Below are 19,530 nucleotides of genomic sequence, written 5' to 3'. Positions count from 1 at the left end.
GCTTGGTAGTGCTTTTCCTTCTGCAGGCTGAGCATCCCTAAGCCCCAAATCTGAAGTCTAAAAGTCTGAAGTCCAAAGAGCAATGTAGAGTTCATATTAAGAATACTCAACCAGGAAAGTTAATGCAGATATTAAAAAGACTGAAATTAGAGTTTTGGTTCCAAGCTTTTACAATGAGGAAGGGATTCTTGACCTGTGTCATTGACTGAACTTTGCTCCCTTCCTCCACTGCTCACCTGTGAATACCCGTAGGCTTGTTGCAGCTATCTGGGCCCTTTGTTCAAGTCAGGGCCCCACTGAGCCTTCCCCACAGCCCTGCTAATCATTGTTTAGGCCATCGGTGACTGATTAGTTTCTTTTCAGAGGGAGGAGAAATGTTTAAGGGTGATTTGTGTTACTGATGGCCTTGAGCCACAGGTAGGTTGCATCCTGTGGAAGAATACGTGGTGTTCTTAAAGACAGTCATGAGGGCTCTGTAGACTCTGCATGTACATAGAAGGAGCTTTGGATCATCAGCCATTCTTGTTTCTAGTTGTTCTGCCTATTGGCTTAGTTCTATCACAAATCAATGTAAAGTGACCTTTGGTGTTCTTTTGGTTTTTTGTGCTGGCCCCAGGGCCTGGGTGCTGTCCCAGAGCTGTTTTTGTCAAGGCTCATACTCTACCACTTGAGCTTATTTTCACCATTTGGGTGGTTAATTGGAGATGAGTCCCATAGACTTTACTACCCAAGTTGGTTTTGAACTAAGACCCTCAGATCTCAGCTTCCTGTGTAGCTAGGATTATAGGTGTGAGCCACCTGTGCCTGGCTAAAATGACCTTTGGAGTGAGCAAGATCTAGTCCATATTGCTTTACCCTTGGAACTACAAAAATTCCTTATCCTCTCAACAAAATTTTCATGTGTGTGTGCCCATACTGGGGCATGAACTCAGGGCTTGGATCTGTCCTTTAGCTTTGTCACTCCATAGCTCTACTTCCAGCTTTTTGGTGGTTAATTGGAGAAAAAAGTTTCATGGACTTTTCTAACCAGGCTGGCTTTCAGCCATGATCCTCAGATCTCAGTCGTATAAGTAGCTAGGATTATAGGCGTGAACCACCAGTGCTCAGCTTCTCAGCAGTATTTTTACATGAGCTGATTTGGGCAGTCTCCATCAGGTGGTAGGGAAATCATGAGATTATAATGTGAACCAGGGAAAGCTACTTTACATGTAAGTTTTCCTTACCTCAAAGGACAGCTTTTTCCTGACATTGAAATGTATTTAAAATCAGAAAGGATCTAAGACTTGAGTTGTTAAGCCTGTAAATTGTGGTTAGTAAATCAATGTTTTGATTATAATCATGCAGATTTTTTTGTAGCAATGCATGAGACAAATTAGATCAGCTAATTAAGTGTTCAGGTATGAGGTTTTTTGTTTTTTTTTTTTCCTTCAGTAATCAAAGCATTTAAAGGTTAAACAAACATAGCTGTTTGCAAGACCTTGATTGGGTGGCTGGCCTATAATGGAGTCTCAGCAAGGAGGCTTCTTCAAAGGTGCCAGAGCCTTTAGAAAGAGTTCATTGCTAATTATTATTATTGTTGTTGTTGTTTTGGTGCCAGTACTGGGGCTTGAACTCAGGGCCTAACACTGTTTCTCAGCTTGCTTGCTTAGCTGGTGCCCTACTACCTGAGTCTTGCCTCCAGTTTCAAGTGTACTATTTCTTAAGGCTGTCTCTTCACTGGCTTGCTTGCTTGTACTGTTTATATTCACCCTTGCCTTTAGAGTAGTTTTATTTTTCCCTATACACTGCTAGCTATGCCCATTAAGGTTTAAGAAATACTCATGTGATAAAAAGACAAACGACTACAAAAGCAATACTTGCAAAACTGTTTGGTGTAAACCAACTGAACAACTCATGGGGGGGAGAGGGGGAGGGGAAATGAGGGAGGAGGTAACAAACAGTGTAAGAAATGTATCCAATGCCTAACATGTGAAACTGTAACCTCTCTGTACATCAGTTTGACAAAAAAAAAAAAAGAAGAAATACTCATGTGACTTCCTCACAGGTTGTTGGCGACTAGGATGGCTCTAAGATGGACATCCACTTTTCTTTACATGCATTCCTTTTATGCCATCTTCTTGCAGATCAGAAAAGCCCAGCAGTAAGTGAAAGGCCTCTGCCTCCTCATCTAATCAAGATCACAAAGCCAGTAACTCAAAGGGACCCTGTGGTCAGCATTGTGTTAGAAAAGCCCTGCAATGGCACGTAAGTGGTGCTGATAGTCTACTCTCATGGAGTTGGTTGCCTTTGACCTAGTTACGTTCTGGATTTCTACAGTTTCTGTGGAAGTTTTTTTTTTTTGTTTTTTTTTTTAAAGCACAATCTTGCTGATTCTGAGATGGTAAGTAACACACTGTGGTCATTAATAGACAGCAGTGCTTCATTGTCAGGAGCCTGCCATCCATCTTTGGCAGCACCTGGCTGGTTTTCCAAGGGACAAGCATTCATTGGGTCCACATAGGTTATGCTTCCTGTAAGATTTGTTTTCAGTGTTATTTGTCTAAGGGGGAAGTAATGCTTGTGGTGTGAACATTATTACACTGGAAAGAGAGCAGAGAACAGGGCAATATTGCCTTTTGTTCATTGTGAGGGAGAGACTGAAGGTGTGAGGTTTTGGTTATGGAACTGTCTAGGTAAATGAGCAGGCTCCCTTGCGACCTTGAAACTTTGAATGTGTCTTCCTCTTCTATGTTCTCAGTTTCCTGGATGAAAGTTTGGGAGCAGAGGAGGGACCAGAGAAGAGAGATGCTCCCCTTCCTTCACTTGCAGGAGACTCTCCTCAGCGAGAAGGCCGGGTACCTCTCTTTGTCCCACCCAGTATGAGGCGTAGCATTGGTGACTACTGTAGCCGATTTGAGCAATTCCTCCGGCTCATATCTCATGAGGCTGTAGGTTCCTTCAACCCATGGCTGTTTGCTGAAAGGTTAGTAAGATGTTACATATCTCTGTTCATGAACCAAGGGCCAAATTTCAGACTTGCAGAAAAGCTGGAGAGGGGATTTGCTTGGGGCCCTAGAGTTCAGGTGATTGCTGTTGGGCTAAAGGGCAACTGCTGCCTTTCATTCTTCAGATACAGAAGCTCATCATGAAGGCTTTGTCTTCAGAACCTCTCATAAACAGAATTATCTTCCAAAGGCCAAGGCATCACATTGGGAGTTAGGGCTTCAGTGTACGAATGGTAGGGTAGGGGACACAGTTCATCTCAGCAGAAGAGCTATGGTATTTCTCTTGCTGTTAGTGAGAGTGAGGACCCATCAGAGAACCCAAATGTTGCTGAGCAGAGAGAGTAGTCAGGTCTTGGAAATCACCATAGTCAGGACACATGGGCCTTCACCTGCAGCAGCCCTGACTGTAGCTCTCCATTCATCCTCTGCTCCTATGAGTCATCCCCCCTGGGAAGGGTGGTCGCTTTAGAGTCATAAAATGAGCTCCTAGAGCTATGAATGAATGACTTGGAAAGATAATGGGGAAGTTCATTCTTTATAAAAAGGATCCAGATGTAAAATCCGCATGGTATCACTTTTTTATAAGCATACAGGATATTTTCATCATTGAGCTAAGTAGTACATTTTGTGTTGGTTCTCTGTCTGTTCCTCTCTCTCTCTCTCTCTTTCTCTCTCTCTCTCTCTTTCTCTCTTTCTCTCTCTCTCTCTGTTGGGGGGGTGCACTGGAGTGCTCTATCACTTAAGCCATATCCCTAGCACATTAAAGCATCTTTTAAGCATATTTTAGGAGTTAATAATTGCTTCTTTTATATTTGCCTCTTTTATGTATTTACTTTGTACACATACTAGCCAATACTCATCCGAGTTTTGCTAATAAACAAAAATGTCAGTTAATGTCCATTTCTCAGCCCTACTCCTCATCTTTGCAGACCCCCTTCCTGCTACCTGGTCTAGGACCTCACCCTACTGTCTATTAGGCTCCCTTCTTTATTTTCTAACACCCTTGTCTCCCCTTTCTTAATTTAGTCTCTCATGAAAGAGCTTATATATAGCAGAAATTTCTTAAGACAGGTTTGAAAGTGTCTATGTTCATACTTAATTGATGATTTGGCAGAAATCAAAGTTACTGGTTTAGTTTTTCCAAGGAATATATTTTCCTTCTTTGTGAGGGTGAAGAAGGGCTGTCCCTTCCCTGCCAAGAACAGGAGTAGAGATCTGTTAGTGTAACTGCTGCAGGTTTTCTGCCTCATATGTCATCTACTTGATTTCCTGTACTCTCACTTCCTGAGCCTTTCTGATGTCTTGGACAAATCAGCTTGCTATTTCATGGCACCTCATAGGTTCCTGAATTTTAGCTTCTTCCTGCTTCTCCTTGCTGATAAATCACACATGAGTCTTCCTGGGATTTTTACCTTTGGAAAAGTATGGTCATATTTCATCTACTGTGGTCTTTTTTTCTTTTTTTTCCTCCTTATAGATTTGTGTATTTGTTTATCGTCTTTTTTTTTTTTGGCCAGTCCTGGGCCTTGGACTCAGGGCCTGAGCACCTTCCCTGGCTTCTTCCTGCTCAAGGCTAGCACTCTGCCACCTGAGCCATAGCGCCCCTTCTGGCCGTTTTCCATATATGTGGTGCTGGGGAATCGAACCAGAGCTTCATGTGTAGGAGGCAAGCACTCTTGCCACTAGGCCATATTCCCAGCCCCTGTTTATCTTCTTTTAATGAGATTTGGGGCAGGATCAGGGGCAATTGCCAATAAAGCTTTCAGGTTAACCTGAGTCTTGAATTTTAGGTGTAATCAAGTAGTACCCTTTGAAGCATATGTGCTCCCTGGTTTTGTTTATCTAGCGCCTTTCCTTTTAGTGAGATTTGAGGACACAATGAGGGGTAATTACTACTGTTCAAATTCTGAGATTAACCTGAGGCTTGTGCTTAATCAATAATACCCTTTAAAGCATATGTGAACCTTTGTTCTGGGTGAGATGCACATTACCTTCACATGTTCTGAAAGATTTTCCCAAGGAAAAGAGAAATAAACTTAAGTTCTTTCCATGTGTTAACACCCACATGATCCTGTAGCATTCTTACTCATTTCCAGTAACCTGCCTGTGTTAGTTTAGACTAACTGGCTTATTAGGAAATACAAAAGCAAGCCAAGGAAGAGAGAACTACTGGTAGTCTATTCTTACACTGGATACAATGATGCACTGTTGATAGTTGTTTGGCAAGTATAGAGAGTTCTCCCAGCCTCTAAGGAATACTAGATTAAAACATAAAAGTTAGCACTATTAAATATGCCTGAGCTTTTACAGATATTTTCCTCTGCTGTGCCCTTTGGCCTGGCATGACAATGTATCTGAACATCCTAACTCCATTTTTGTTCCCTTATTTATTTCTCATGACTTTACTTTTTACTTTTGTGCTTCAGCGATGAAAGTTATATTGGTGAGAGTTTGGAAAAGTATTCAAAGACAAGTGTAAGGCTACCTGAGTTGTCGTCCTATCTTTGTCTCTGTTCTAACATACACCTGAAGAAAGGTCCTGGTCCATTGATCAGAGCCAACAAATGAAACTAACTGGATGCAATTAAGAGATTGAGCGGGAAAGGAAAAACTTAACATGATAGTGCTTTTGATAAAACCAGACTCTTAAAGATTCCTAACTCTGGAAGAAAAAGAAAGAGAGATTTCTGGCTGAAAAGGATAGATCAAATACCCTCTAGGTAGCTAGATGAAGCGCAAATGATTCAGCCAACCAAAGTAGAACCAGGACTCAGGTAGGTATCTGTTGTGAGGCTTGAGAAGTAGACATACCGGATGCTGTGTAGGCCTGCGTACCAGTGGGCCAGAGAATGGAAGGGTTGAAATTCTTGTTCTTAAAAATGAGTGGACATACCAGGCTCTCAGTACTCCTAACTACTCAGGAGGCTGAGATCTGAGGATCACAGTTCCAAGCCAGCCCAGGCAGGAAGGTCTCTGATACTCTTATTTCTAATTAGTCACCAAAAAGCCAGAAGTAGAGCTGTGGCTCATGTGGTAGAGTGCTAGCCTTGAGCAAAAAAGCTCAGAAACAGTGCCAAGCCCTGAGTTCAAGCCCCAGGACTGGCACACACAAAAAGAGCAGACAGCCAAGATGACCTGACTTTTGATCAAAGTCAGGAAAGATTACATAGGCTATTATAACAGATAAAGATATAGCATATAAAATCTATTACAGAGCAATATAGGAGACAGAATAAAACATTAAAAAGAACCTTGTACTAATATTCTGAGAGAATGAAGTAAAATATCATGTAACCAGAGCAGGTTATTATAAAAAAGAACTTTCCAAAGTATAGAGAAAGTTCTTTGAAAGTAAAAACATGACATCTAAGGGTGAGCATAGCGGTATACATCTAATTTCAGCTACTTGGGAAGTAGAGATAGGAAGACTGTGAGTTAGAGGCCAGCCTGGGCAAGTAAGACACTGTCTCAAAAATAAATGCCAACTATATATGCATGTAAGGGTGAGTATGGTTAAAATGGTTTATGTACCTGTATGAAAATGCCACAGTGAATCCTACTGAGATTGGTTTGGGAAACAGGGAGGGGGATGAGGAAAATCAACAAAGAGAGTGAATCTGATCAAGGTACAGTATATGCATATGTGGACCTGTCAGATGAAATTCCCTTATAAAACTAACAGACGCTAATAACGTGAGCAATACTTTTTGTTTATTTGGTTGTTTTGTTTTTGTTGCCAGTACTGGGGCGTGGACTCAGGGCCTGAGCACTGTCCCTGGCTTCTTTTTGCTCAAGGCTAGCACTCTACCTCTTGAGCCACAGTGCCATTTCCAGCTTTTTTCTATATATGTGGTGCTGAGGAATCGAACCCAGGGCTTCATGTATACAAGGCGAGCACTTTACCACTAGGCCATATTCCCTGCCCGGACCACATTTTCTTTTTTTTTTTTTTGGCCAGTCCTGGGCCTTGGACTCAGGGCCTGAGCACTGTCCCTGGCTTCCTTTTGCTCAAGGCTAGCACTCTGCCACTTGAGCCACAGCGCCACTTCTGGCCGTTTTCGGTATATGTGGTGCTGGGGAATCGAACCCAGGGCCTCATGTGTACGAGGCAAGCTCTCTTGCCACTAGGCCATATCCCCAGCCCAGGACCACATTTTCTTGATCCATTCATATGTTGTAGAGCATCTAGACGAGCACTTTTACCACATTCCCAGCCCCAAGTGTGAGCAATGCTTTTTGAAGTATGGAGTGTGGCATAAGTGGTAGTTTGCTTGTCTGGCATATGCAAGGCCCTGGGTTCAACCCACAGTACTGAAAATAATACTAATAACAAAATAATATGAAAATAGAATGGCTGATCTCTCAGGCAATAGAATAAAAAAGCAACTAGACAACAGAAAAGTTTAACATTTTTTAATCCTCTTTAGTTGTGCAAGGGTTTTCAATATGTATTTGAGTTCAATGTATCTTGATCAGTGTCACCCCTTCTGTTCTCCCCCATCATTCCCAACTCCACAGAAAAGTTTGTTTTATTGTGTTTTGTCTTTGGTGCCAGTACTAGGGCTTGAACTTAGGACCTTGCTGATGTCTCTTAGCTTTTTGACAGTGATATATCTATCTACCTATATATTTATTTTATTTTATTTTATTTTTTTGGTCATGGGGCTTGAACTCTAGGCCTGGGAGCTGTCCCTGAGCTCTTCTGCTCAAGGCTAGTGCTCTATCACTTGGGCTCCTCCTGCTCCATTTTTGGCTTTTTAAAGGTGGTTACTTGGAGATAACTATCTCACAGACTTTCCTGCCGGGTCTTGCTGTGAACCATGGTTCTCAGATCTCAACCTCCTGAGTAGCTAGGATTATAGGTGTGAGCCACTGGTGCCCAGCCCAGAAAAGTTTTTTTGTTTTTTTTTTTAATAGAGAGAGAGGTTAGTACTGAAGATCTGAATAATTGGAGTGCCAGAATTGGGGGGGGGGGGAGGGTAGTTATTAAAGAGCTTCTATAAGAAAATTTCTTAGATGGCTGTAGTCTTTAGATCAAAATGGTTCATCATTTGTCTTCTTTGAGGGAGGAATGAGTGAATGAATGAATGAATTTGAATGTACTGTGGCATATCATTATGAAAAGGAAACTTGAGCATCCTAGTGTAAACAGAAGATGACCTAAGATTCCAGAGAAGTCAAACTAGACATCTTCACATAATCAAGTGAGAATGCCTCTTGTTTTCAGTAGCAATGCTGGAAGCTAGAAGATATTAGAGCATACTTCCAGAATTTAACAGACATGTTGACTCACCTAAATGACTAAAAATAAGGAAATAAGAAAGACACTTTTAGGGATATGGCCTCCTTGAGCTGTTTCCCTCAGCTGTTGGGGAGTGTGCACCCCCAGAATAAACATGTATTAAAAAAGAGGAAGCCTGGCGATTAGAAGTCCTAGACTCAACACAAGAGAGATTCCAAGGAGATGGCAAAAGCCATTTCCAGGGGAAGGATTTCTCAAAAGCGTAGAAAGCATCCAGTCCAGACTGAGGGAGGGAGACCTAGCGTTCCAGATGGGATGGTTTCCCCTAGGGGAAAGGCAGAGTGAGGAAGGTTAGAGAGAAGGAAATGGATACATCACCTGCTGGGTTGGAATGTACTGAGTACCTTTGTGTTTCTCTCACCATTCGGTGATGAGTTTGCTATAGGAATGTAGAGAGCAAATATAAAATGAACCAATCACTTCTGCTTCTAGTATTGATGTGCTTGGTAATTTGGACCACCTCTCCCACTGAGGATAACTGTTAATAGAAAAGCTGAATTAAAAATAAAACACAGGTGCTTACAGGCACCCAGAAGTGAACTAGGTGAATAATGAATAATGGGGTCAGGCTCCTGGAGAGGACAGGGAGCCACACCAACTGCATGGTTCTGGACAGTCAGTTTGGGAGGGAGAAGAGCAGCACTTAGACAGCCTTTTCAGGTCAGAAGACAGAGGTTGGAGTCCGGCCGGTGCCAAGGGCCGGCGACTGCCCTGATGAACAGCACTCACTTGGTGGTTGTTATTGTGGTGCTCATATTGAACCCATGACCTGAATATAAACAAGCCTGCTTAGAGACTTTGTTCATCTCGTTTATCTCAGGTCTTGAGATTGGATTGAGGAAACTAGAAAGCCATTGCCTTCCAGTCTCCAGGCATACTCAAACTTCAATTTTTTTCTGGAGGAAAATAACATCATCTTGAGACTCAGTGTATTTCTACAAGTTTTGAACATAGGGTCTGGTATATAGTAAGTAACAAGACAACAGAAACACAAAACAAGGCAGACCCACTGCAGTCCAAATATTTCCACTATTTCACACATTAAAATAATTATTTCTTGTACACAAAGAAATAAAAGACATAGCTTAGAAATTTGCAAAAAAAAAAACGAGCAAAATGTAAATGTACATTCTAGATAAAAATACTTTCTGAAATGAATTCACTGGATGGGCTCAGTAGCAAATTAGACACAATGGAAGAGGAACCTAGAGAATTGGAACACAGGACAAAAGAAAATAGAGTGATACATAGAGCCACTATTAAAGTTGAAATGTACAGAGAGAAGGGACATAGAAGAAAGAAAATTTAATGTTTGTGGTGTTAGAGTTCTAAAAGGAGAGAAAGGAAAAGTAAAAATAAACATTCACAGAGATCATGACTATCCCCTCCTCAGAGTAACAAAAGACATGAAAACACAGATTCAGGAAGCTCTAAAATCCCCAAGTTAGAGAGAGAAAGAATTGTATTAAGCCATATCTCATAGTATTGTTGAAAGGACAGTGAGAAAGTCAGCAAGCGGAATAAAAATGAAAAAAATACAGTAGAAGTTGGAAGACCTGATACATGTTTTTAAATTCCTGAAGAATACTAATTCAGAGTCTTAAGCCCAGCAAAATGTACACCAAGAAGGAAGGTGAGAATAGAGGTTCCGAAGGAAGAAAGGCAGGATGTGTATTACCAGGAAACCTTGCTGTCAGGAATATTACAGGCAGAAAGGAAGCAGTTGCCGATGGAAGGGCATGGCATCTGTGAACGGAGCTGGCAAAATAAAACTCACTGAAAGTTATTGAATACTAGTGGATGGTGGGGATGGGGAAAGAGTAAAAGAGCCAGTCTAAATGAGTGACAGGCATGTGAAACAGGCCCTGTCCTAGGTGGAGTTACTGTGGGAGGGAGAGGGTAAAGGAGAGTGAATAAATATGGTGAAAGCACTTTATGTGCATGTGTGAAGTGCTGCATGTAAGGCCTATTGAGATTGGTTTGGGAAAGGGTGAGGGGGTGAGGGAGAGTGACAGAAGCAGTATTCGATCAAGGTACATTGTATACACATAAGGACATATAAAAATGAGCCCCCCTTGTACAATTAATTGATGTGAATGAAAATACATAACCGAAAAATAGCATGAATTAAAATGTACACATAGGTAAAATGATGAGGGGGGTGTACACATTTAAAATATGTTAAGTCAAGAATGAGATAAATCAAGTTAGTATCCACTAAAGTTCTTGTAGCTTTAGAGAAAAGGTAAGAATATTAATATGAGGCCTTAAGTCAAGGATGCTTGTAGAATAGTGAACGTGTACAACATCCATCTTGATTGAAAGGGAAGCGTGTCATAAAACATTAGAGAGTCTAAAAGAGAATAGTCGATAAAAGAAAAGACTTTGTATTTTAGTGTATAAACATCATAATATTAAATGAAAAAAAAGACCTTACATAAAAAAATAAAATAGAAACTACTGATGGTATATCTCGCACCTGTAATCCTAGCTCCTCAGGAGGCTGAGATCTGGAGGATCACAGTTCAAAGCCAGACTGGGCAGGAAAGTGTAAATGACTCCATTTCCAACAAGCTAGAAAAAATGCCAGGCTGGAGACATGGTTCAAGTAATAGAGTTTTAGCTATAAATAGGAAAGTAAGGCCCTGGGTTCAAATTCTGATACTACCTTTTCCCAGAAAAAAAGTCAGTAGAGGGCTAGAGATATAGCTTGGTGCTAAGTGCCTGCCTAGAATGTGCAAGACCCTAGGTAATTCCCCTGCACTTGTCGGGGGAGAGAAGGGAGAGAAAGAATGACAAAAACAAAACTAGGTGGAAATTGAGGTAGACAGAAAGCAGTGGCATTTACCTCCATTTACCTTTTTGTGTTATTTCTGATTTTTGTTTAGGTCATTAGTCCATTACACTCCAAAATTCTGACTTTTGAAACGATATTGTTTTCTTTAGATCCCTACTAATCAGCAAGGATGAGAGAGTCCTAAAACTTAAAATACAAACAGAAACATGAGCCTGGCTGTCTGTGGCATCTGGTTCAGCTAGAGACCACAGTCATTTGTCAACACAGCAAAGGCATAGGCAGCCTGCTTGGTACTCAGATCTCCATTCCTCACTATGTCCACCCTGTGCTGTGACTCAAAGCCTGCTAGCCATAAGTGGAAAAGCTCAGGGACAGCACCTAGGCCCTGAGTTCAAGCCCCATGACTGAACAGGAAGGTAGGAAGAGAGGAGGGAGGGAGAAAATAGTTACATAGTCTCAGAATGTCTCCCTGCAATGTACTTGTTAATTACAAAAGGAAGGCCAAAACTAAGTGTTCAAAATCTCCAGTCATCAGTAATGAACACTTACAGACCTTGATGGCACTGGGAGAATTTTATTTCAAAAGTCCAGGGACATTCTTCAGGAACAATTAGGATCATGGGAGAGAGACGGACTAAGAAACAATTTCAGACCAAATTAAAGCAGACCAAAGAGACATGAGAACTAAACACAGCCAAGGATTCTGGATTGACCAGAAACTGTTTCAGTACTGAGGTAAAAATTTATACTTGCTAAGCTGGCACTCTGCCACTTGAGCCACATATCTTTCCCAGCGTTGCTGGTTATTCGGGAGATGAAGTCTAGTGGGCTTTTCTGCTCTGGTTGGCTATGAACCACGATCCTCCAGATCTCTACCAGATATGAGCCACCGGGACCCGTCTGAGAAAGCTTTCTTTTAAAGGATTTATTGAGACAGTTGGCAAAATTTGAATAAGGCCTATACATACAATTGGGGAATTGTTTTGTATTGGTGTTAATGTCTTATTGAAGAGAATGTCCTTTTTCTTGGAAATAACATAAGGATGCATGTGGGGAAGTCATCTTGTAGCTTACTCTCGAACTGTTCAGAAGGAGTGAGGTACACAGAGAATGCTGCTGTGTAAATCTGAAGTGTCCTGCCCCAATCTTGGTCTCAGGCGTAGGGCTCAGGTGGACGTGACCTGGAGCAGGACTACAGCAAGGTCACTTCTGTCTCCTCTGTTCTCAGCCCTGTTCCATGGGCCAGGCCCCTGTCTGTGCCCCAGGCCTTCAGCAGGACTTGGGCACCATATCCCTGTCGGGAAAGCCAAGCCCCTCACCTTGCTGTTCTTCTGAATTCCACATCAGTTTTAGAACTGACTTGTTAGGTTCCCAGCTGAGAGGAAGGAGGGCTGCGTGTGTGACTGTCAGTGCCTTCAGCTGTGTGTTTATCTTCAGCTTTTCAGAGCAGCTGGTGGACGAAGCTCTGGAGAGCGTGGCCGCCGAGCTGCAGGACGTGTGTGAAGACTATGCAGAGGCTGTGTTCACTTCGGAGTTCCTGGAAGCTGCTCCCTAGAGGCCCTCCAGGCCAGGCGCTCCACCACACTGCAGTGTCCTCACTCCTAGGAAATATTGGTCCTCAGCCGCCACCCAGGCCCAGAGTGCGGCCCCTGGAAGGAAGGACATACCAGCGAAGCCCCCTCGCTTTGCATTCTGTCACAGCAGCAGCTCTGGAAGTTGATGATGGCACATGCTGCATTTAGCATGCCCAGAGAGTGAGAAGTTATTATGACAATATAATATTTTCAGATATATCATTTTACAATTGAAATTATGTTCATTTTCTGGCTCAGTGGTGATCAAAATGTTTTGGAAGGTGATGGATAAATATATTTGATGCAGGGATTCAGGTTACTATTGAATCCATGGCTGGCTGGCTGCAGCGCCCTGCGGGGCCGCCTGTCCCCCGGACAACTCGTGTGGGGCGCAGTCTGGTTGTGTTGCCAGACCTCTGCACCCGAGGACACCTCCCTCTGAAGATCATTCCAGGGTGTTTTTTCACGTTTCAGTTCTTCAGTTTCCTGTTCTGGATTTGCACTGGCTGGCATAAAAGGCCTTCTCTGAATTCAGAGGACATTTCTGGTCTTTTCAGGAAAGGGCCAGCTACATCAGGTAGAGGTACGGAGTCACTCTTGTCCAGCAGTGCCAAAGTCTGCCTCCACACCACAGGGGAGGACGTGAGGAGCCATGGTCCTTCTGGAGAAAGGAAGACGTCTGAGAAGAGCCCCGCTTGGTCCTCCCAGGTCTTCTGCCTCCCCAGGACACGCTTCTGAACTGAGAAAAAGGGGACTGTGCCTCACAATCAGGCCACTCACCAGGGAAACGTTACTTCAGTTACTTGCCCCAGGCCTGATGAGAGAAATGTGAGGAGCAAAGGGCCCAAGACACCCCCCAGGGGATAACATGACTCTTGTCAGAACACACAGTACTGTCATCCGGGGTCATTCTCAGCCACACAATTTCAGGTGGTAATTTAAGCTGCATGATCATACTTATCTGTGCAAAATTCATTTTCATTTAATGTTAGTGTTTTCCTGCTTACTTTGTGCCTCAGAATGTGAAGTACTTCCAGCGAATTACAGTCTTTAATCTGGAAGGTCCCTGTGTGTACTTGAGCCTAAAGGAGCCCCTGTTATTGGTAGTAAGTCAGTTGTGTGGCAGTTTTTATTGTACTGGGTATTTTAAAACATAACAATAAACTCAGTATTTTAAAGTTATATGTATGTCTATTTGAAATAATTTATATCTTCTATTTTTTTCACAAACCACGTGAGGTATAATTGACAGGAACCACTGAGAATGCCTGTATATTTCATATGATAGTAGTGGGTATTTTGCCACATCAGAAAGGAATAAATGAGAAGTTCCTTGAAGGCTAGCACTTACTGAGTACGTACTAGAGCATTGCTCTTGGTGCTCCCTGTGCTGACAGAGCCGGGCCTCGTGCTTCTGCATATGATGATGCTGAGTACAGGAGGTGCATGTTTGGGCAAATTAGCCTGTGTTCCCTGAGTAGTGGCTCATGGAGCCCTTGTTCCCCTAAAGGGTACTGTAGCGACGTGGCATGTTCTTTGAGTGTGTTCTGACAATCCTTGATACCCAGCCAGTGTGACCCACTACTGTCCTCCAGCAGTCCCCTCACAAGTGTCTTCCTGCTACAAATGTCTTTTCCCCCACCAGCTGACCCTGGGGGGTCATAACCGCCAATGCCCTGTGTATGCAAGGAATCTCCAAGGAGTTGGTCCTTGGAGGAGGCCTGGCAGCATGCCAGAGGCTGCAAAGCAGAGGGAGTGAGGGAGGCCTGAGCCAAGGCTGCAGGAGCAAGGGAAGGCTGGCCAGAAGGGCACAGGTCAGGGTCTGCTCAGAGCACTTACCTTGGCAGCTAGAGACACCTGAGCGTTGAGATGTCCCCTCACTGCTGGCTCGTGACCACCATGAAGGGCACTCTGGAAAGAGCCCCCTCAGCCAGCTCCTGTTCTTCAGGCTCATGAGAAACAGCAGGAGGCAGTAGTGACCTGTTTCAGCCTTCATTAGTACTACCTTTCTCCCATTCAGCTCTGCTAGTTCAAGAGCTAAGCTCTCTGATCTGTCCAATACCTGCATATCTATTGGTTGACTGAGTTCAGCAATATGGCCTGGGTAGAAAGGGTTTCCTCTATGTCCTCATAAGAGCTCCACAAAAGCCGAATGGTGACTCAAAAACTCATCAATATTTTCCCCAAACACATACATCTGAAGGGCATGGTGGTGAGTGCTAGCCTGCCCTGCTGCTGGGAGCAGACCCCTCCTCCCACGTTAGTGCTGTGCCCGCCCCCTCGGCCAGCCCACCAGGCCAGGTTCCTATAGCACAGTGCCCTGCTCTGCTCCCACCCAATCTATCTGCATCCATGCTCCTGGGTGCCACCTGCGCTTGCCCTTTCTAATCCCCTTAAGCTGCCCTATGCTCCATGTGGTCAATCACCCATGGGTGGTTCTTGAACCAAACTTGTTGCCTTTCTGTGTGTGTGTGTGTTCTGGTACTAGGGCTTGAACTCAGGACCTGGGTGCTAAACCCTAGCTTTTTCACTGCAGTTTCACTTCTGGCTTTGGGGTGGTTCGTTGGAGATAGTCTCGCAGAATCTTCTACTCAGTCTGAACCATTATCTTCAGATCTCAGCATCCTGAGTAGCTGGGATTATAAGCATGAGCTACCAGCATCCAGTCCTGCTGCTTTTTTCTGGGTAAGTGTATCCATCCAACTGGACTTCTTTCTTGGATACTTCCATTCTACCCCTTCAGCCTATGTTCCCTGTCCCCTTCAGGTTTGTCCACATGGGCTGTATCATGCCATGCTGCTGAGGATTAAGGCCCTAACTCCTGCCCTTTCTGGAGCCTGGTTCCTGGGGGCCTTACGGAATCCTCATCAATCCCTTCCTGCCAGCCTTGAGGAAGGCAAGGCATTAGTATCTCCTCACTCTTCTCGGAGGCCAGCACTGACACAAGCCAGCCTCTCCCTCATGGTATCATTCATTCTCCATGACCGATGGGGTCTTGGAGCTTTTATCCCTCTCACCTCCATTCCAATACCTTAATTAAATCCTTTAGAGATAACCTTTGGGAGGCCTTCACAGTGGTTTCTGGAGCATCCTGCACTGCCTCCTCATGCAGCTGTGACTGCCCACTCATCCCCCCACCTGGGGGGGAACTGACCATGGCTGAGATGCTGCCCACCTCCAACATCGTGAGCCCTGGAGCCCACCTTCATCACAGCCCCACACCTGGCACCTTGGCCTTTTGTGTCCACTTCAGCTCCTCTGGAGCTTTCTCTTGAGAATCTCTTCCTGCCTTCATTTGCTCCTGCCTTCCCCCACCACTGCCCTCCTCCCTGCCTCCTTCCTCTACCTAGTCATATGTTTCCCTCCCTCTCAGCTTCCCTCCCAAGAACCTCCACCCACACATCCGGCCGATTCTCCACTGTCTTGGTGAGGTCAGCCTCACGGCTTCCCAGCGGGGCCGCTGCTTACTGTGTCTCCACCGAGAAGGCAGGTGGATGCTCCTGCCCCAAGCAGGAGTGGGGCATTCTGTGCCCAGGTCTGTCTCTATAGATCCACACCTGGCAGCTTGTGTGGCAGAGAGAAAATGCCAAGGAGCTTCTGGCTCAGAAATCTGCCAGCATTCAGATCCTGGCTGTGTAGGTTCCGCCATGGATATCCCAACCCCAGGGTTTCCTGGGCCTGAGCTGCACTGGACCTAGGAAGGCCCAACAGACGTGGACACTTGCGGCACATGGGAAGCAGAGAGTGGATGTGAGCCAGCCACCAGATCATGTGCAGCCACCACTTTCCAGGCTCTGAAGACGTCCTGGGAGAGCCCCAGCTCTGGGGCAGGTGCGGTGAGAGGTGATGCTCCAAAACCATCACTGGCCAGTGCAGCACTGATGGGGGAATGACCCAGAGGCCAACAAAAAGTTACACTCAACAAAACCACTAGGGCGATTACAGAGGTCCCTTAAGAGGCAGCTATGGCCAGGGGCTGGTGGCTCACATCTGTAATCTAGCTACTCAATAGGCTGAGAGCTGAGGGTTGTGGCTCAAAGCCAGCCTAGGCAGGAAAAAGTCCATGAGACTTATCTCCAATGAGCCACCAAAAAGCCAGAAGTGACACCATGACTCAAGTGTTTGAGAGTTTGCCTTGAGCTAAAAAAGCTCAGCGACAGTGCCCACATCCTGTCCTGTGTTCAAGTCCCAGTACAGGCACCAAAAAATAATTTAAAAAAAAAAAAGGCTTGCATGCACTTAAGAGTTCTCTCTGAAATGCCTCCTTTGCTACTTCCTCCCATGGAGTTCTTTCCTGCCTAGATTCCCTAGCTCCTTGCTGTGCCTTTGATGTGGACACCAGCAGCACCCTCCCCAGCCCTGCCTGAGGCTGCTGAGTGGCATGTTACACTCCCCACCCAGCTGGCCTGCCCAGGCTGCCTGTGATCCACATCTTTATTCTAGGACTGCCAGCACCACCAGGACTTTTTAAACCAGACAGTCCTAGCCCCATCTTATAGATGAAGAAACTGAAGCTTATGGAAATGAAAGGACATGCTTCCAATCTGACAGCCAGTGACAAAGCCAGAACCATCCATCTGTGTCTTTGAATTTCAGGTCTAGTTCCTTCTGTCGCCATTGTGTCTTTAAAACAGATAATACTCAGATGGCCTAGGAAATCTTAGCAGCTGTCAAAAATGCAATCGACATTTTAAAGTCAACAAACGTGCTGGGTGCCAGTGGCGGATGCCAGTGGCTTGAGTCTATAATCGTACCTACAAAGGAAGCTGAGATCTGAGGATTGCAGGAAAATCTGCTGAGACTCATTTCCAATTAGCCACCAAAAAGCTGGAAGTAGAGCTGTAGCTCAAGTGTGGCCTTGAGTGAAAAAGCTAAGGGACAGCATTCAGGCCTTAAATTCATACCTCAGTCCTAGCGGGAATGAATGAATGAATGATGAATGGTGAATGAATTAATTAAATCAGTAGACCTGTACCTGCTCTATGCCAGAGGATATGCTGTGTTCTAGGCATGCAAAAATGACTAAGGTGCACTTAGTCTCCTGAATAGTTAGGATTATAGTTGGGCATGAGCCACCAGTGCCTGTCTAAAAAGAAAAGAAAAAGAAAGAAAGGAAGGAAGGAAGGAAGGAAGGAAGGAAGAAAGAAAGAAAGAAAGAAAGAAAGAAAACAGAGGATATTTTAAACCTAGGGGATGGGACAAATTTCAGATTGCATTCACACTCATTTAAGGTTTTCTATATACTGTGGAAATGCAAAATCAGGCAGAATGAAAGAAGGCGTGTGCTGGGCATGGTGCTGGGTGTGTGCTTGGCGGGCCTGGGAGGGCTTCACTCCTGGCTGCTCTAAATGGAGGAGGCTGCATTGGAATTGGACTAACAAAGGTAGCTAAGACTGTCATAACAAGAAAAGAGGGGAAAGTGGAGCCCTCCAGACCAAGGGACCCTTATATAATGTTGGGGATGGGGATCGCTGTGCCTTTAAGAGGGGAGGGCCTAGTTAGCCCCTCCCACCTCTTTTCGGCTTGAACTGGACAAGAAGCCCCCAGGGGCGAGCATGTGCGTGCCATCATGGCAGCGGAGACCCCAGAGGCCCGGTCCTTGGAGGACTGTGGTCTCTGTCCATAGAGGAAGTTCTGTGACATCACCTGAGGGACAGCCCCATTAGCCAATCGCTAATATTCAGTAGCCCCTCCTCTTCCTGCCCGCCATTACTGCTATATAAACCCCTCCCTGATTAAAGTTCTTTGAGACTGGTGGAACATCCAAACCAGCTCCCGAAATCTCTGTCCTGCCTCTGCTCTGGACATGGGGGGCGGTGTGGGGGGGCGGGAGGTCTTGGCATCTTTCCTCAGCTCAGCTTAGCCCATAAAGACGCACTCTGCTCCTTCTGCAGGCGGGAGGAGTAGAGCCGAGTGTCTTTCATAATTTGGGATTTGGCATCTCCTGGGAAAAAGCGGGGGGACGGGGAATTTGAGCCCCACAATATAAGACGGTGTCTTAAAGAGGCACAGGTGTGAATACAGTGGATTAGACCACATAGGGTAGAGGCTGATGAAGTAGAGTGGGGGTTCGCTACAATGAAACGGGGTCCCCCCCACCAAGGGAGGGGATTCCTGGTTCCCCCAAGAGTCCACCACACAGTCTCCAGCTACAAGATGACAAAAAGACAGATTTATTGGGGAAGTAAAAAGTGAACAAAAAGTGAACCGACCAGCCTTAGTCGCAGCCCAGACTCAGGAGCCGAAACTGCCGACCATGTGTGCAGGATCAGGGCCCAGACTCGGGAGCTGCAGCCGCCCGCACGTGTGGCCTTCCAGCCTGGTTATAAGGCAAACATCACAGACAAACTTGCCACATGCAGGTGACCAATGAAGATACAACACTTACAGAGCATGCTAGGCCGCACGCAGGTGGCCAATAGAGTTACAGTCTGTCTCATAGTATCTATTTGAACCAACCTATCATTCTAGTTAGAATTGGCGAATGGATTTGTCGGGGCTCACATGATGCAGGTGGATAGCCTACTCATAGGAGGGCACAGGTTCCCTTGAAGCTCCCAGGCCTCAGCTAGTCAATTTACATAACTTATCATCATAAAGGGGAGCTTCCCTGAATAGGGTGGGGGAGGGCTTAGTGGAGATGGAGTTGGCTTCTGCTCTAATTTGAGCTGGAGTCAACCTGAAGTCCCTCCACAGTTAATGATGGCACTGCCCAGATCTGACCTCCCTATTACAGCTGAGCCAGAGCAAGGCTTCTTTCTCCATGTCATCTCAGCTGTGGCCCAGGTGAACAGCAGCGCATCATATGCCTGTGAGCTTCAAAATTGCTCTATTACTGGGCACCACTGAGCCCAGCAATTTGCTCAAACCTGT

General features: G+C 45.0%; 1 protein-coding gene across 3 annotated transcripts in view; it reads left to right on the top strand.

The window, feature by feature from the left end:
- Positions 1-13,839, top strand: part of Kiaa0753 (KIAA0753 ortholog) — a 64,455-nt gene extending 50,616 nt beyond the window's left edge. For 2 of the 3 annotated variants that reach the window (XM_048367129.1, XM_048367128.1), the window contains exons 17-19: positions 2,124-2,244; positions 2,738-2,962; positions 12,521-13,839. In XM_048367129.1, the coding sequence (XP_048223086.1) occupies positions 2,124-2,244; positions 2,738-2,962; positions 12,521-12,638 (464 nt within the window). In that variant the 3' untranslated portion in view covers positions 12,639-13,839. Of the gene's footprint in view, positions 1-2,123; positions 2,245-2,737; positions 2,963-12,520 lie in introns of those variants that run through there. The other variant, XR_007213838.1, reaches the window with a different exon arrangement.
- The last annotated feature ends 5,691 nt before the right edge of the window (positions 13,840-19,530 follow it).

This window comes from Perognathus longimembris, chromosome 17 (genome assembly GCF_023159225.1).
Source record: "Perognathus longimembris pacificus isolate PPM17 chromosome 17, ASM2315922v1, whole genome shotgun sequence".
Classification (NCBI taxonomy): domain Eukaryota; kingdom Metazoa; phylum Chordata; class Mammalia; order Rodentia; family Heteromyidae; genus Perognathus; species Perognathus longimembris.
This window is presented reverse-complemented; position numbering and strand designations above follow the sequence as displayed.